This window comes from Pelobates fuscus, chromosome 1 (genome assembly GCF_036172605.1).
Source record: "Pelobates fuscus isolate aPelFus1 chromosome 1, aPelFus1.pri, whole genome shotgun sequence".
NCBI lineage: Eukaryota > Metazoa > Chordata > Amphibia > Anura > Pelobatidae > Pelobates > Pelobates fuscus.
Window position 1 is genome coordinate 161,740,818 of NC_086317.1, and position 19,512 is coordinate 161,760,329.

The 19,512-nt window shown below is 42.1% G+C and overlaps 1 protein-coding gene across 1 annotated transcript in view; it reads left to right on the forward strand.

The window, feature by feature from the left end:
- The first annotated feature begins 440 nt into the window (after positions 1–440).
- LOC134608596 (cathepsin E-B-like) overlaps positions 441–19,512 on the forward strand; it is a 35,240-nt gene continuing 16,168 nt past the window's right edge. The window contains exons 1-4 of the mRNA XM_063451539.1: positions 441–502; positions 2,323–2,458; positions 7,194–7,311; positions 15,010–15,128. Coding sequence (XP_063307609.1) covers positions 444–502; positions 2,323–2,458; positions 7,194–7,311; positions 15,010–15,128 — 432 coding nt within the window. The 5' untranslated portion in view covers positions 441–443. The remainder of the gene's footprint in view (positions 503–2,322; positions 2,459–7,193; positions 7,312–15,009; positions 15,129–19,512) is intronic.

The window sequence follows — 19,512 nt, forward strand, 5'->3', positions numbered from 1 at the left end:
GTTAAAATAATAAATAAAATAAATCAGAAAGAGTAATATAAAGGCACAATATACAAAAAAGGCAGAAAAAAAACCTCACCAACATATAAGTGAGTAACCGTTTAAAATATAAGGAAATGGTGCATGCACACCAAACTGGTGAAAATGTCAAAGAAGAGAATTTTGTACATAATCACCAAAATATTTTTATGATGCTGCAACGATTTTCAATTCAACGTTCAATGAATAAACCCCAAAGTGTACTTAAATAATAGTATACACCTGAATGTAGCTGGGTGGAATTGGCACAAAACAGTTTTTTGAGATTGCACATGTGTGTAGCATTAAGGAAAACTCAATTGATATTACATTCTCTACAGAGTAATCTGGCTATATGGGTTTGGCTCACGCAGCATATAAATAGGACACAGGCTGCATGTATGATTGTATGCACTGCCGTGGCCATGATGAAACAAATTTTGCTGGCTGTGTGCCTTGTGGCACTGGTTTATGGTGTGATACGGTATGCAAACCTTATCTGTTTAGCATAGTGGAACTGATTTCCCATCCCCTTCAGTGGGCTACCTTTGTGAAAATGCTTTTTTTTTGTGTTTTGGAAAAGTTTACTGCAGGCAGGAGTGGTAATGTTGCTAGTTCCCCAGTTATTGGGCAGACTCTCTAGCAGTGGTTCCCGCCCAGCCTGGGTCCCTGCTGGGCTTGAATTCTTAGTGGTGGTCTAGTAATGTACTTCTTTAGAATCTAGAAGCAGTGGGGGCTCCATTCATTGGCTGGTGGTGTCAGCTCTCTGTTCTTAACAACTTACTGACATTCTGTACAACAAATGTTGCACAGAATTGACATTAGCCAGTCTAGGACTATAACTCTGTGCTGGCACTTCTATCGTGCAGCCAGGATTGGTGTTACAGCTCCAGAAGCTAGAGTTAATCTCTGTATGTATGGTGTTTCATGGCAAACTACTGCACATGCATAGTCCAAATCTCTGAAGTGGTCATGGTGCTTGTAATACCCTTTAATTTGACCATGGGTTTAAGTGTTTTAACTGGAATGTTTTTTCTGATATAACCTGTTTTACTGTGCATTTATCTCTTTATACTCTTTATCTCTGTGTTACAGCAATTTAATTATTTGGTAACATGTGGAGGACAGCCCTTTTCATGCAACGTTACTATAATCCTTATCAGTAAGCTGTTGTGTACAGCCCAATCTAGTGGGACTACCAACTCGAATACCACCTGTAAAAAGCTTTATTTCGTTCACTGTCCAATTTCAAATCAATCTAATTGCAAATGGCCCTCTTTCGATCCTCCACTCCTCCCACCTACTTCCTGCAATCTGCAGTTTATCAGATTTAACATGCAGTCTAAACTATACATATTTTGAGCTTGCAAAAACTAAGCATTAAAAAGTTTAAAATCCTTAAAGTATCGTATTGGTGCCCAGAGTGACCCTTTAATTTATCCCTTCTAAATAATGGAACTACAGACCCTAAAGCACTCCAGATAGCTGTAGTACTTTGTATGAATAGTGGGTTATGTGTTTCTCTCCCCCTTTCCATGCTATAAATTTTCAAAATTGGCACTTTGACAAATGACCTTGGTAACACCTGTGCCTGTCAATCAAGCAACCCTGTTACTTCCTGGTTAAGCTCAGAGCATCTGCATTGCGAAGACATTTCAATGAGCCACACTGTAACGTCTGTGATTGGCAGGCCATAGAAAGTCTGGGCTGGGTTCAAAGGGGAGGGCTGCAGTCAAGATTTGAAGTGCTTGTATGCTTTTTTTTTTTTTTTTTTTTTCTCAATGGGGAAAAAAATGCATAACAAATTGCAAGCATTCAAAAATTGGAGGAATAACTACTAAATAGTGTATTTTATTTGGTCAGTGGAGTGTCCCTTTATGGACTGCATATGGCCCTGATGTCAATGAGCTTATGACTTGCAGCAAACTGGCTGAAAAGTATTGGTCTAACATAATTATCTTTTTAAATGTTAAAGATCTCCAACTGGTAGCAAAGGTGGCAGCAAAACATTATTTGTGTATCTTTGTGGAATACCGACTGTCTTTTGTTGCCGGTAAACGTGTAAATCTAGGCCAACTACACATTTAACCCTCTAACTGGGTAGATTTTTATCCTGTTAATCAAAATAGTTATGGTAGCAAGGAGGCTACAAACGCAACTCCTTGTCTGTGGGTTGTTTTTTTTTTTCTTAAACCATTCCCTGATTTATTTCACTCATATCAGGCTTATTGGTGAAAAATTAAACCCTTTCTTCCAAGAAGTGCTCATTTTTGTTTTCTTCCCCCCCCCCCCCCCCCTCCCCAGGGTTCCTCTGAAGAGAGAAAAGATTCTCAAGAGACAATTCTCACGCTCATGGTCTTCAAATTTTTTGAATATGGTCAAAGACACTGAAATGTGTGCTGCAGCAGCCCCCAATGAACCCCTCATCAATTACTTGGATGTAAGTATACATTATATTATTGGGTTGCCTAGCAATAGGGGTAAATGGTCTTTCTTGGACACCTGCACTAGTACAAATGGCTGTGGAGTCAGATAGGACATTTTTTCAAATGCTTACATCATATGCACCAGTTTAATTGTATGAAATTGTAGATTATGCTAGCTTTAGTGTACCTATTTTATAACTGACAGGAGGCAAGTATTTGCTTTAGTCTCTCTTTACTAGAACTCCACAGCAGCACAGAGAAAAGTTAGGTACTATAAAACTCCCCTCCCCATGCATTTCCTCTTTCAAGCTGCGACAGAACAAAAGGCAGAAAATAATGGGGAAGAAACTAAGTCCTAGATACAATGTCCACATTTCAAGACGAACTGCCAAACAACATAGCGTTGATGGATTGTAAACTGAAACAAGAGAACCAGAATCGAACAGGTTGATTAGCCAATGAAATATACCCTGAACAAACATGTAGGTACCCACTGAAGCAATCAAAATTACCATAACCTGTATGGATCCCAACCTTACTATGAAAAAACAGACATAAGAACAAGAGACACGTAGCAGAGTTGCTAACGTACCTGATGAACCCCTATTATAAAATTGAACGAGGGAGGGATACGAAAGGGTGGGAAATACTCGCCTTCTGTCATTAATAAAATTAAGATTATAGGTACACTAAAGCTAGCATAATCTACAATTTTATAACATGACAGGAGGCTTCGTATTTGCTGTTCTAACGCTCAGCCAACAAATCCAACGCTGTTTGTTTAGCTGGTACCTGTTCCGTGAGCTATTGGAGCAATCCTAAATGTACCTTCCAATTGTGAGAAGTGCCAGTAGATGGATCGATTGGGATGCTTCGGCAGCTAGCATCTTCAAATACGGAAAGATGCCCTCTGCTGATGGATCCATTGTACGTGGGGTTGCAAACCTGTTTCCTAGCAGCCGGTCCCTGAGCTTCCAAGCCGACCTCTCCGCCATTTTCCTGTAGGTGTAAAATGCCGAAGGTCATTTGCGGACTTAGGGCCATGAGAAGAAACTGCCACCCTGTCTCCACTCTTGATGTGGAAGGTGGCTCCTCCGATCGTGCCAGGGTCACCAGGCGATGTAGTCTTGCAGGCAAACCTCCAACCTCAAGAAAGTCCACCACCACTTCTGTAATAGTACAGATACAGAATAGGTTCTATCGTTCCCTCATGACCTACCCGGTGAGTTGTCTCATCCGAGAGTAAATTTTATTATGCAGGCAAGAGTGTGGTCAAACTAGCTGTATCCGAAGTGATTCCAGTATTCCAAATGGACTGTGTAATCCCCGACTGCGGTAGAGAAAAGACTCCTAAAGGACGTCCAATCAAGGTCCCAAACTGAACTTGTGTGGTGGAACAGTGGAAGACTATTCTGGGGATTGTGAATCCCAGAAATAATCAAAAGGATGGGAACATAAACCGGGGTTGAGATTTCCATCCAGATATATCATTGTCTAAGAGCGATAAGATGTCCGGATCCAATAGTGGTTGGACTTGTATAACAGTCCTCACGTGTTGTAGTGAGAGAGTGAAATCATCCGATTACCCATTTGTACAATCCTGTTCCATACCCGACCTGTCAAAACTCGTGTAGGGGTTCCTGGCCTACACGCCACCTACAAGATAGGGTATAATATAGTGAGACCCCTGACTGTCCGTGCACGTATCTCCCAGAGTAGGCCCTAGGTCAAGGGACCCAGGAGTATGAATTTGAGAACTGAAGTCAAGGCCTCCCTAAACTCCCATCTTAGCTTGGAGTCCGGTTAACACATAGCTTTCTCTAATACGCAGGCAAGACATAGTCCCTTCACTCACGACAGGTGAATCCATAGAGCAGATCGAACAAAAAAAAAACCAAGGGTCTAGCTTCAACCGTCCGAAGCAGGTGTTGTCCGTTTGAAATTGTCTGCAGTCCTATCTGAGTCTGCTACACCTCCTGAGCAGTACTCCAGCGGTAGGTTGCGTCCCGACTTTTGACGTCCGTGTAGGAGTTTGGCACACAGGGTTCCTCCATAGAGTCCACCGTAGGTCTCCTTAATGGTAGTTGAAACACCGGGTTAGCGAGAACCCCAAACAAGACGGTTCCCGTGTGGTGTATAGAAGGAGGGCCCTCCATATCCGAACAATGTTCTCCAGATATGTGCTCAGAAGAGTAGGGGCAGTCCTCTAATCTTATCCCAAGATTGTAATGACCAGGGAACCCATATCAACCGGGGATTCCGGTCTTTCCATTCGCACAGTGTACCTACAGACCAAGTAGTGGGCCTTCCCTAGTCTTGTTACCTGAGCAAGGCAGCGCCCGTTTGCTCTATGAAGGCCCCAGGATCTCATGTCACCTTGACATGGGGAAAAACTGTCTGTGTAGTTTGTTCGCAATGGTCTGAATATCTTAAACAGAGTGCAATTGATTGTTTGATATAGCGTAGATAATACGAAACCTGCAATCTTGTAATACCTGAGGCTCATCTGTTAGGATTACCGTCTCCAAGAATGTGTAAATGAGCAGTGAATCTCCCCCCGTAATACCACTGTGTAATTCTCACGTGGGATACAGATGCGTTGAGTAAATGAGTCGCACTCTCTAATGTGACTGAACTCCGTGTCAGAATCTGGCTGATCGCATGAGCCGCACCCGTTAATAACCAAACCTTATTGTTTACATCAGTGTCCGGTTCCCTCTATGAGGATGTGTCACTCAAAACATGTCCTCTGTATCCAGCTCAGTGTGGGGTTGAGGTTGAAGGAGGGTCGTGCCCTCTAATAATGAATCTGTGTCCGGTACAGTATATGAGGGGTTCGCTCTCTGCTCGTTAAAATAAAAATCAGTCCTGGGCCGAGACGATGAAGGGCCGCACCCTCTTGTGATCCAAACTAGAGTCCCTTAAAGACTCGGGGTGACCAACTTCATGTGTACACCATTTACTAATATCAGCATAAGACTTAGATCTTGAGGTGGGTCTCTCTGACCACGAGACCGCTCTAAATCTCACTTGATCCTTAATAACAGAAAGGGATAGTAAGAAAATGCAAGCTTCAGAAACAACGATGGAAACTACCAACGGACCGCGCGGGATCCAGGATGACCGTCAGTAGCCTGAGGAAAGCTTGAGATGTTCTCCATGAGTGCTCGGGAAGTCGGAGGAGGTCAAGTCAGGCCTCTCGACGACCCGCGCGATAGGACCATTGGAAGGCCCGAAAACCAAGAAACAACAAAAGTAGATAACGGTAAATACATACCTCGGAGAGAAGGTAAATAACCGATCGGAAAGAAATTCAAGTAAACCCAACTGAGGGCCAGGAGCTAAACCTGACGTAGGATTAACTACCAATACCTAAGATGGATACCGAGAAGGCAGCTAAATGGCTAGTTGCTGAAGGCAAGGAAATCGTGTTCCTCTGTTGGTGTCTGAGCACTGGTCCCTGCTTGTGCGACATTCTCTTAGATGTGTCGCCGCTGGGTTGTTGTAAACTGTTGATGTGTGCCCGGGATCCTTTATAAAGGCTTTGCCGTGTAGGGCCTTCACCCTTCAATCATATTTAGGTGTCCATATCCTGGTGTCCTCTTGGATAGTATGGCAGCAGTGCTTGCCTTGACACCTACCTATCTCCATGTCAATAGTGGGCACTGAGCTTTCCTCCATGATATTCTCCCAGGCCTGTGGCCCAAAGGGAGTTTGGGCACAGATAGGTCAGGCCAGACAGAAGGGCACAGACATAGCAGGCTGATAAATGGGGCACAGACATAGCAGGCCCATCCTGGGTTGTGTATTAAATGAGTAATGGGGACCTCTGTGTGGCAGAGACCCCTAAATATCTGTAAATCTACAGGGTACCCTGAGACATAGGACCCTTAGACACGAACCCTTTTAGACAGTGTAATACTGTGTGAATAAACATGAACTGGGACTAGCAGTCCCTAAATGCCCAGCAGGCAAAATAGTGGTATTCCAGCTGTAATGGATATAGGCTGAAAAGGTTCCAGTGATTAGTGTCCACTAACTCATGATATATTGAGCGATTCCATTTTAACTGAGCTGGTTTGCGCCTGAACCTGCAAATCTGTATGGGATTTCCTCGTCAATATTATGCAATATTATGTCAGTATATCACCTGAAGGGTATTGTACCCATGGTATATTTCAGTAAAAAAAGTTAAACAATAGCCCACTCAATGCACCCCTCATTGAGCTTGGAAGGGAATATCAAACAGAGGGAGAGCAGACTGAAAGGTCTCCCTAGGAACCCCCATTAAAAACCACCCCCTGAAAGGCAAATGTCCTTAAAGCAACAGGGGGAGCCAAGAGGAGTAAAGGGTCAGTAACCCCAAACTAAATATGATAAAATTATTTATATATATATATATATATATATATATATATATATATATATATCTCTATATCTATTCACGATAATATAATTCATAATAAAACCCAAAGCCACCAACTATAAGTAGGAGGCAGTGGTACTCTGACCTGTACTGTTGCGGAGCAGCAAAGAAAGAGTAGCAGCAAAGAAACCTTTTTCTTTGGTTGTTCTGTGCTGCTGTGGAGTTCTAGTAAAGAGACTAAAGCAAATACGAAGCCTCCTGTCATGTTATAAAATTCTCTTTAACTGTCACTGGTTTATTGTGTACCCTTCACCCTGAACGTTCTTACATTTTAGATGAACAATGTGATTATCCTAAACATCTGTTTCTCTTCTGCCCTGTAGAATAGTTATTTTGGACTGATATCAATTGGCACTCCTCCTCAGAACTTTACAGTGATCTTTGACACTGGCTCGGCTAACTTGTGGGTCCCATCAATCTATTGCACTAGTCCAGCCTGTGGTAAGATCTCATTAACTGTGTGTATACATCTGTCATAACTGAAAATGAGTGTCCAGCACCTAAACTGACACTGTTCAAATAAATGAAAAAATGACTTGGTAGATATACAAACAAAAGCACATATTTATTGGGTGAAATTGCAAGCCTCACCTATCGTAGCACAGACTTTTTGTGAATGTCTAATCTCATTGAGCTACACTGGAATGTCTTATATCTGCAAGGCAGTTAGGTGGTCTTGGTCTTGAATTTAGCTTCACTAAGCTAAACAAACCTGGGAAGGGGATTATATGTACTTTCACAACATTTCTTTTGTATTCAAATAGTTCTTAATTATTAAGTACAGAAATATATCTAGAGGATAATTTATACTTATTTTGTAAATTTGGAAAGATGAGCAATGATGTGTTTTCAAATATAACAGCAATTCTATTGATCCCCATTTGCCTCCAGTTGTACATATCTATATATTTCACATTGAATCTGAAAGCAGTAATTTACTTTTTCTGATCTTTAGAGTATCAAACATCTGCAATCAATTGCTTTGATTTTTTTTTTATTTGATTTAGCTCATCTGTCCAAAGTATTGTACTTAGATTATCTAGCAAACAGTTTGTTCTATCTGAAACCAAGCATTATTTTGAATGTCAGGTTTGGACCAAATTATTGCATTTGTGACTAAACAAGCTCAATGTAACTTGGCAATATCTGGAAATGATACCACCATTATCATATTTATTTTGTAGAATCTTTGGATGCTCTTGGTCTCTTATTTGCCCATATACAATTTGTAAACCATGTCTGATATTGTAGTTTAGTTATTGATTTAAATGGTGAATATCTAATTTGATATAGAATAAGCATTAACTGTATTCAGCGGTCCAAGCTAAACGATCTCCATTTTACTTTATGTATTCAATTGTGTTAAACTATATTAATCTTAATTCTGATAAATTAAATTTGAGATATTGAAAGATCTGAATACCTAGATATTTTCATTTCCAGCCTAAATGAAAATTAGATTTAAGAGGCGATAAAATAACCTCATTAACTTTGATATTAAGATTTGTACTTTTTTAGGACTTATTTTATAGCTGGAGAATTTTCAATACAATTCAATATCTTTTAAACCCTCAGATTAAAATTGAAGGCTTCAATAGGGACAGGAGCATGTCATCAGCAAATAAATACTTTTTATATGCTCAATCAGCTGATTGTATACCACAATTATTTTTCTTAATCATTATGGCTAATGGTTCTATAGACCAAATGTATAATAGGGCAAATGGGCATCCTTGCCTTGTATCATTCTTTTCTAAAAATGAATCTGATTCAAAGAAAGGATTAATAATTTTTGCACATGGTTCTGAAGATAATGATATTTATCCTTAAAGAGCCCTGAAAACCACATTTTGCTAAGACTCTATTGTAACCGCGGCTCGTTCCCTTATTTACCACTATAACGTCTTAAAGCATAGAACTTAGTAGGGCTAACATACAGATATCTTAGCCATAATTTCATATAGTTAGTGTAAGAGATCCTCTATTTAACAAATATAAATAATATACCTGGAGAGCTGGCGTGGACTTGTCCCTGGGGTCCAGTGGGTCGGGCGCCTATCTTCATACAACAAGCGACGAGGGAGCTGTGTGCTCTCTGCTTCCTCTCGCCGCGCAGAGCAAACAGCGAGAGGAAGCAGAGAGCACACAGCTCCCTCGCCGCTTCTTGTATGGAGATAGGCGCTGCACCGGGGGGGGTCCATCTCTTGCTCCCCCTCCACCCCCCCCCCCATGACAGGGGGAACACTGGGGAGGAGGGCATTTGGGGGTGGCAGAGTGCCAGCAGATACAGTGTTCCCACACATTCCTGCAGGACTCACAGGCGGGGATTAGGGTGTGCCCAGGCATCAGGCAAGTCACTGAAGGGGTTTTAGCATGTTTTCCTGGCACTGAAGTCCCTCTAAATTTCCTTAAAGCTCCGCCTACTCTCAGCCGGCAGGGAAGACCTAATGCGCATTAGTCCTCTCCATAGGAAAGCATTATTTAATGCTTTCCTATGGGGATTTCAGTGACTCTGGAGATCCTCACATAGCGTGAGGACGTCCAGCGTAGTTTAAAACCCTCTTTGTGTTATAAGAACGTCTGATAGAGCCACTAGAGAAGGACTAAACCCTGCAAGGTAATTATTGCAGTTTATGAAAACTGCAATAATTACACTTGCAAGATTAAGGGTAGTGGGAGTTGGCACCCAGACCACTCCAATGGGCTGGAGTGTCCCTTTTTAATAGCTAAAAACTGGCACATTAACAAATAGGATAATTGGGCTGATCTTTGAATTGATGAGGTCCAAAAGATCTGGCCTTAAAAGAAAACTGATACAGGAATAGGTCTGGTGGACATGAGACAAGTGTGTGTAGTCCCTCATCCCTGGGTTGAGTTCTCCAGCAGTCATAAAGTGCATTTTTAGTCAAGAATTCATTAAAATTTCTAACTGCTGTTTTCATTTTGGGATCCCAATTTATTTAATTTATTTTTTTTTAATCTAAGTTAAGAACAGTTTGCTACATTTAAACTTGTCTATCTTGGAGATGCATTCATCCAGGAAGCCCAATAAACAGTCATTTAGAGTGGTGTTTTTTTATTTATATATTCTCATTTTTGTTCCCCCTCCCTTTGAAGGCCAAATATATGTGCATTAAATAATGTTAAATATAACCCGGCATTCATTTGGATGTGTGAAGGCCTGTGTATCAATACATTTTGTATTTGAGTCTGTGTGAATGCACTTGTGCATGTCTGGATGGTCAGTGGTCAGTCCGCCCCTGCACATCCAAGTGGCATCTAATACCTCTGAAAATCTGGTCCCAACACTGCTGTCCTACTACATTAACAAACATAAGTTTTTGTTCATATCTTTTTAAAGAGATTTTTATATACTAAACAAAGTTGAATACAACTTCATATTCAACTGGTACCTGCTACTTTTACTACACAAGTATTAAGGATTAGATGGTAGCTAGAGGGGCATAACATATTAAATTCAAACGTGAAGAAGGAAAGTCACAATTTTCATTAATTGTATTTAAATTTAGTTTATGTTTTTAAATTGCTACTTTTGTCAATATCGACTCTTTAAATCTGTAGATAGTAGTAGCTAGTGAGGCCAAACCTATTGGAAGAAAACAAATTATTTAATACACAATATAACATCTCAATATTGTAGAGCATTTTATTGTCTCTACTTTATGAACGTTGAGCATCACCTTTCCTGCCCCTGTCCATCACCCCCTCTCACCTGCCCAATGAAAAAATCATAGCAAGACTTTTGTATGGCATAGCTACATCCCATTATTTTTTTTTTTTATAGGTAAATTTATTAAGTTATTAACCCACTTGATATTCTTAGAATTACAACTCAAATACATTAGGCATGGAATGTTTCTCAGATATGACTTAAATTGGGACTAGTGATGTACCGAACTGTTCGCCGGCGAATAGGTCCTGGCGAACATAGCGCGTTCGCCACGGCGGGCAAACACATGCACGGTTCGATCCGCCCCCTATTCGTCATCATTGAGCAAACTTTGACCCTGTGCCTCACGGTCGGCAGACACATTCCATCAAATTAGCAGCAGACCCTCCCTTCCAGACCCTCCCACCTCCTGTACAGCATCCATTTTAGATTCATTCTTAAGCTGCATTCTTAGATAAAGGAGGGAAAGTGTAGCTGCTGCTCATTAGATAGGGAAATTGATAGCTAGGGTATTCAGTGTCCGCTACAGTCCTGAAGGACTCATCTGATCTCTGCTGTAAGGACAGCACCCCAAAAAGGCCTTTTTAGGGCTAGAACATCAGTCTGCTTTTTTTTTTTTGTGTAATGTAATTGCAGTTGCCTGCCTGCCAGCTTCTGTGTCAGGCTCACAGTGGATACTGTGCCCTCTTGCCCAATGCCACCACTCATATCTGGTGTCACAATAGCTTAAGCTTGACATTTAAAAACAAACTTTTTCACTGTAATAGATTGAATAGCAGTTGGTTGTCTGGGTGTCAGGCCTTCAGCGTGTACTCTGCCAACCTCAGCAAGTGCACTTTGCCACTCATATCTGGTGTGACTATAGCGTGCCTTTAAAAAGCAAAAACGTTTTTCACTGTAAGCTAATAGCAGTCAGTGTCCTTAAAGCGGGTGTCAGGCCTTCAGCGTGTACTCTGCCAACCTCAGCAAGTGTTAATTTGAACTGTGGGGCACAAGAACTTGAATCGAAAACATCTTTAAGCAAACTGTCTTCACTAAGCTTAGTGAATAACTAACATTAACGAGTCGGATTAAACGCACTCTATCAAAGCGGCTTGAGAAAATATATGTTTAAGAAGATACAAAAATTTCAAAATCTGCTTATAAAAAAGAAATACTGCCTTAAAATTCAAAATGCAAGTATGACTATTAGCACACAGAAGCGATCTACCAAATGTGAAAACTATTATTTAGCTTTTCTGGCAACTAAACGTAACATACTACAGAGTTTACTATATTCAGTGCAATATCTAAAGGAAGTACTGGCTAAAAAATTCAATGCAAAGTTGTCAAACTGTATTAAGTCGGTTGTTTTCTTTATCTGGTGAATAAAATGTTTCTACATTTCATCACACAGCTATTTGTCGTCTTCAAAAAATTCTTCTTGTGATTTTGTCTTTCTGTACTTTCAGGATTCATGTTTGCACGTTTTTTTTGCGAATTTGCCAGGAATCTATTTTTGAAGTTGTTCCCCCTCCTCTTGACACGATCAATGACCTGAGAGTCTCCGTAAGCAGGGTTGACCTGTTAGTCCCGTCTTCCATTCAAGTTGTGCATGATGTCCCGGCTAGGTTTCTAGGGACAAATGTTGGAGCCTCGGCGTTGCCCCAATATGGAGGGAGCGTGGAGTTTGTTGGAGACTTCGATGTGAGTAGCGAGTCCGGGGGGAGACCAAGTTGCCCCAGGATTTCCTCTGCCTCCTGCATGTTGCATACGGTATGCCTGGCGTACGCATGGCGACTTCTCGCTTCAGTAGTTGGGACACGCCCGCCAGCTTTTGCCATACAAGCTGGTGGAGTCTGAGGCGTTCAAAATTTTTTGTAGCTATTGGGACACCGCAGTGGAAGGTACCCGGCCGAAATTTCTTTTCACAAAAGGCAATCCCCAACCTGTACTCGATTGTGCAAAAGGAAGTAATGGCATGTCTGGCACACAGTGTTGGGGGCAAGGGTCCATCTGACCACTGATACCTGGTCTGCAAAGCATGGTCAGGGCAGGTATATCACCTACACTGCATTGGGTAAACCTGCTGACGGCTGCCAAGCATGGAATGCGTGGCTCTGTAGAGGAGTTGGTGACAACGCCACGACTTGCAGGCAGGCCTGCTGCCACCTCCTCTACTCCTCCACCTCCATCCTCTTCATAACCTCGGCTGAGTCCTCTTCTGCTGTTGCGTCTTGCTCCACATCAACGGCAGCTCCCCAGGTGCTATTCCACATCCCTATTCTGCTCTGTCAGTGTGTATCATGGTCTCTGAGGATAGGTGTCAATCCATATCTGCCAAGTGACCCTATGTAGGGGGAACAGTCCCTATTCTGCTCTGTCAGTGTGTATCAGGGTCTCTGAGGACAGGTGTCAATCCATATCCATTGTGATTTAGGAATGTTAGGTGATTTATGCCCTTTATGGATTAAAACCAGACTCTGCATTAACTATGTAATTTGCCATGGATCCCCCTCCAGCATGCCACAGTCCAGGTGTTAGTCCCCTTGAAACAACTTTTCCATCACTATTGTGGCCAGAAACAGTCCCTGTGGGTTTTAAAATTCGCCTGCCCATTGAAGTCAATGGTGGTTCGTGAACGTTTGCGGAAGTTCCCGTTTGCGAACCGAAAATTTTGTGTTCGCGACATCACTAATTGGGACCTATTCCCCTGAGCATCAATAAACCTAATCATAAGATACTGCAAGGGCTACAGGAAAGCTCAATTTATATCTGTCACTTGATGTGAGGGTTGCTGTGATTATATATATTTTTTTTTTTTATTAACTTTCCTTCTAGCCTGTCGTATTGCAGGTGTTCAGAGAATAATTTTAATATCTATTTTATTTTTTTAATATTGAGGATCTGTAGGGGGAGATTTCTGGATAGCTTGAATTACCAGGTTTCTAATATATCGTGCATGAATTTTACTATTGTCCATGGGTGAGTGGGGAATACTTAACCATAACATTTTCCAATTGAGAATTTTTTTATTTATTTTTTTTTTTCTCGCCACCCACTTGGTATGTGTGAAATGGAATCTTCTGTTCTTTAAAAACTCTATAGGCATCCAGATCACTTAATTTCAATTAAGCAGTCTGGGTGCAATGTACTCACCTGCACACATTTTTAATATTGTGATGCTTCTGTGACCTAGTGAAGTAAAGCTCTGCTATATCAGATGGTCTTGCCACACCTGCACTAGCCTCCCAATGCTTTCCTATGGCAAAACATTGATTATCTAAGCCAATACAATCTCTATGATCCTAGTAAAGTAGGGGGAGTGGAAACATAGAGCTTTGCAAGGGAGGAAAGATACGGTCACCTTTGTAATCCTGTGACTTGGTCACCTAAACAGGGACTAATGCACAATAGCATTAGGAATACAAATGTTGTATGTTTAAACTGTCTTTGTGAAGTAAAAGTTGGTAGAAAAAGTTAGATTTTTGTGGTAACATGTGAAACTAGCTGGGTCCTGTACACCAGAGCAGCAGGATGTATTGCTACTACCAAACTGTTTACCCCGATGACTTTCCTGGGCCAGGAGACAAGTATATCTGTTCTCTGCTTCTCAATCGGCTTGGAGACACATTGTGGCTCCAGTTAACAAAGGGGTAAAACAAGGTATCAATAGGTACTTGGTACACTCTAACATCTGCACAGATCTCTATCCTGCTGTTGATGAAAGGAAATCTGTCTGTCCAGGGTTCTTCAGTATTTGTGGAGTGGTCACCCCCACCCCCCCCCCCCCCCCCCCCCCCCCCCCACACACACATACCTCTCTGTGCTATCATTCAACCAGTATATTCTCTCCTAGGCTTGCAATATAATTTGTTAATCTCCAGTGTCTGCACACACAGTAATGCTAACCCCTGATATCTTGGACTGGGTGAGTGAAACTATCTGAGCCAAACCGCAGGATCATGGACTTCCTGGAAAAGGGAAAACTTAAATCTGTGTGACTTTATGAATTTCCTCTGATCCCTGTAACTACCAATATACAAATCATTGAATGTATTTCTCATCTAACTGAGTGCAAGAAGTTCTCTGCTTGTGTTATTCTGTAACTCATGTTCAGTGAGGGGTGCACAGGTATGAGTTCATATATGGCATAGTGTGGTTTATGTGGAACACTACTCCAATCAACCTTATGCAGTAGTTGGGTATTAATTATAAATGTTCTACTCTACACAAGCTCTATATAGCTACAGCTGAATTACTGTTTACTGGCTTTTTCATACAGAATTAATATTTTGGATCTGACTAATCAGTCATTCAGAGTTGCTTGTGTTAATGTCTATCAACACCTATTTGAAAGACATCTGTCTTCAGTCAAGTGTACTGTGGGTTTATATAGTCAAATGTTCTCACACTTTGGAATCGTGTGACTAAACGGAACTTTTTTTTTTTTATATATTCATATTCAGCCCAGCACTCCAAATTCCAGCCTAGCAAGTCAAGTACCTACTCTTCTAATGGCTCAAAGTTCTCCCTGGAGTATGGCACTGGAAGCCTCTCGGGTATAATAGGAATTGACACTGTTACAGTAAGTGTGTATATATAGAAAAAAAATTAATAATTTCTATTGCAAGTTGATGTTTAACCATAAGGGAAGGTAGGGCAGAATTAAACCTCTGTGGGGGTATATTGCAATAAGTGATGGCTGTGAGATGGGCATGGCATCCCTTTAATGCTATTCCTTCCTGCCCAAACGCCTTACTGATGGCACAGCACTGTTGGGAAGACAAGGTAAACTATGCCCAGCCAACAATTGCCCACTGTTGTGGCTAATGCATTTTTTTTTTAAAGTTGGCAAAGCAGCAAAAGGGAGTTTGGGGAGGCTACTGGGTTGTCCTTTAGCATTAAAAGCCTCTTACAATGGCTTAACATGAGGGTTGTCTTTGCCCCACCCACACACTGAGGTCCATCAGGTGGCCCATGAACTTGTGATGTTTTAACACAACAGGCCCCCTTGCTTATTGACGTTTGCAAATCACTACTTCATACAGAGCTATGCAGCAGGGGACTGGAGAAACTGGAGGGTGGGTTTAAAAATGTTAATTTTGCATGTTGGTATATGTGCATACATCTCCGCATTCTAATGGCAACACTACATACTCAATACAAAAACATTCCCAGCTGTCAAAGCAATGTTGGAGTACAACAGGATCTACCTTTTGGCAACTTGCAATAGGGGGCCCAAAACTCTTTCACCAGTGCCCTCTCTACATTCTGCCCCATTGTTGAGGTGGAGGGTATGATTGCATGCCATTAAGGGGGGGGAGGGTCCAGGGAGCCCAAGCTTATGTTTGCCCAGGGTCCTATCAATCTTAAACATGGCCCTGTGTGAGCTTACGCTGCTTAGTGCATCCTTGTTTGTGTACATTATTTCGAGTGTTTAAAAGGTTTATGGGGGTTGTAGCGGAGGGCAGTATTAGAACCCCCGATATCCGCTGGTTCCACAGGTACATCCACAGTCAGCGCTGAAAAGTAAGGCAAGTTCCCAAATCCTCCCAATAACCGGACGAAATACAGTCTGGGAGTCAACTAACTGGCTTTATTCACAGCTGGCATATTTATACAGTTCCCCATGCAAGGGGTTTCCATACAGTAAATCCAGGGGATTTCTCCCATCATGCAATGTAATTTTCCCAACAGGCTGTGCTGCACGAGAAGGATACTCCCACTAAAATGGACGATTAAGTGGATTATCCCCTCGTGCAGCAGAACTGACAATCTGTATTAAAATACGGTTTTCACATTTTATTCGGTAGATTTAAACGACCGAACGTTCGGCAGGTAGCTGGGACCTGAGCGCATCTTTTGTGAGAATACCGCTCAGCTCCCAGCTGAACTGACTGAACGCCGCATAAAATACACTTAACCATCGAGTTCGGTTTAAAACTACCGAACGCCGATGGGGAACATAATGCGATGAGAGCGGAACTCCCGAACGCTCGGGAAGTCCAGCGTGTTCGTATCATTGAGTAGCCGTTTTCAGTACCAGGCGCTCGCCGACCGAACACCACTGGAGAGACAAAGGATCCAAGATGGCCGACCGCCGCATGGTCGGTAGTCGAACGACGGCCACCTAGGAGAGCCTTTAATTACCGATTGCAACAATGTTGCAATCGGTTAACGAGCGCCACACGACTGCTAAGTGTGTGGTCCACCTGGGGAGCCCGTGTTCGGTTGGCGAACGGCCCGGATGGCCGCAATTTGTCAAACGAAGGGTTTGCATGCTGGTAGCTTAAGGCTGCCAGCATGCGAACGGTGCTATACAATACACACATAATATAGAAGATACAGTCCCCCCTTACATCCTATGGACAACCTCTACCTATCATAGTCCAGAAGTGGCTAGGTTTGCCACAGGGGTAGTGTCTGTACAAAGACAATCAGTGTATATGATGGGGCAGCCTGATGTGCAGAATGGCAGTCCTCTGTTCTTGCTGATTACACAAAGCAGGTGTCAGGTGCTTTAACTGTTGCTGGAGAAATCTGGTGTTGTGAAGGTAGAATTGCTCTTAAATTAGTCAGTATCACTGCATGCCTTCTTTGCCATGCGTGCAGGCCTCATCCTGTACACAAATCTTTGTAAGCTATTGCTTGAAACGGGCAAGTCAAGATTCCAATGCAGTAAGCATCCCAACTATGCTCCAGTGTCTAGATATCCAAGGGTTTTCTGTGGGTTCTTCCTCTTGTCTGTGGAGTGAAGGATTTTGTTTAAGAAAAAGTTATGGCTGAGGTTTCTGCAGGGAGAATGACTGACTGGCCCCTTAAGGAATCCCCTTTTCAGATTTGTTTTGTGTTCTCCATTGGTCTTTTTTCCTAAGAAGGAATGAGGAAAGTATAGGCTGATACACCAGTCCTTCCCTAGTGGCTGTTTATTGAAAAATCAAATCCCCCAATAGTGCTTTGTAGGGTTCTTTGCAACTTCTTTGGTAGGTTTGCGAATTGGTCACATAGGAAAGTGTGTATAATCTGTTTTTCACCACCCTATACACCCTGACTGCTTCCATCTTCTTGGCAGTCGACTTGAAGGCTTTGAATTTTGTTTGCCCATTGGCTGTTCCATATCCTGCATTTATTGATGAATAGAATTGGATTATATATAATTTATTACCTGGGGTGTTTTGTTTTTTATTGTATTTTTATTTTTATTTTTTGGGGGCAACCAATCTGTCTCTCCTGCCTGTGCAGATTGGTGGCTTGCTTTCAGTGTCATGGAAAGGTTTGGCATTGCTGTTGCCATGGACCTACAGGTGATACTCGAAAAATTAGAATATCGTGCAAAAGTTCATTTATTTCAGTAATGCAACGTAAAAGGGAAACTAATATATGAGACTCATAGAGAAGAGATTGGGGGCACAGAGACCTGAGACCGAGCAATGCAGAAGAGCTGAAGCATCCTGGTCTTCCATAACACCTCAGCAGTGCCACAGGCTGATAGCTTCCATGCCACGCCGCATTGAGGCAGTAATTGTAGATTATGCTAGCTTTAGTGTACCTATAATCTTAATTTTATTAATGACAGGAGGCGAGTATTTGCTTTAGTCTCTCTTTACTAGAACTCCACAGCAGCACAGAAAAACAATCAATCAGAAAAAAGTTAGGTACTATAAAACCCCATTCCCATTGCATCACTTCCTCTTTCAAGCTGCGACAAAACAGAACAAAGGCAGAAAAAATTATGGGAAGCAACGAAGTCCAGATACGAAGAATACAGCAATGTCCAACGTCTGAGAAGAACTGTCAACCAGATAGCGTTGATGGACTGAAAATAAATAAGTCAATGTCTAACATCCACGAAGAAGTGCCACACCAGATAGCGCTGAAGGACTGGAAACTGAAACGAGAGAAACAGAATCGAACAGGTTGATTATCCAATGAAATGTATTTTGAAAACTTGTAGATACCCAATGTAGCAAACAAAATTACCTTAATATGTAGATATCCCAACCCTACTTATGAAAAACAGACATAAGGACAGGTGACAGGTAGCAGAAACAACAAGCAGAGTTGTATACGTACCTGATTAATCCAAACTATAAAATTAAAGGGAGGGATAAGAATGGGTGGGAAATACTCGCCTCCTGTCATTAATAAAATTAAGATTATAGGTACACTAAAGCTAGCATAATCTACAATTTTATAACATGACAGGAGGCTTCGTATTTGCTGTTTTAACGCTCAGTCAACAAATTCCACACTGTTTGTTTCGCTGGTACCCATTCTCTGAGCTACCCGAGCAAACCCAAATGGACTTTCCAACTGCGATAGATGACAATACAGCAACCGATGGAGATGCCAATTGATGAAGTATCCCAAAAACGGAAAAAACATCCTCCGCTGATAGATCCAATGTACATGGGGTCGCGACCTGTTACCTACCAGCCGGTCCATGAGCTGGCAAACTGACCTATTAGCCATTTCCCTGCAGTTATAAAATGTTGAAGGTCATTTGCAGACTTAGGGCCGCGATAAGACACTGCCACCATGTCACAACTCTTGATGTATAAGGTTGCTCCACCGATCGTGCCAGGGGCACCCGGCAATGTGGCCTTGCAGGTAGACCTCCACTCTCAAGGGATGCGCCCAAGTCCACCACCAAGTTGCAATAGAACCGAGTAGGATCTTTCGTTCCCTCCTGGCCTACCCGGTGAGATGTCTCATCCGATAATAAATTTATAATGCAGGCAAGAGTGTGGTCAGACTAGCCGTATCCTAAGTGATTCCAATATTCCAAATGGACTGTGTAATCCTCGGATGTGGTAGAGAAAAGACTCCAAAAGGACGTCCATTCAGGGTTCCGAACTGAACTTGTGTAGAGGAACGGTGGTCGACTATTCAGGGAATAGTGAATCCCAGAAATATTCAAAGGGATGGGAAGTGCAAACTGAAGCGCGGATTTGTCCTCGTCTAAGAGT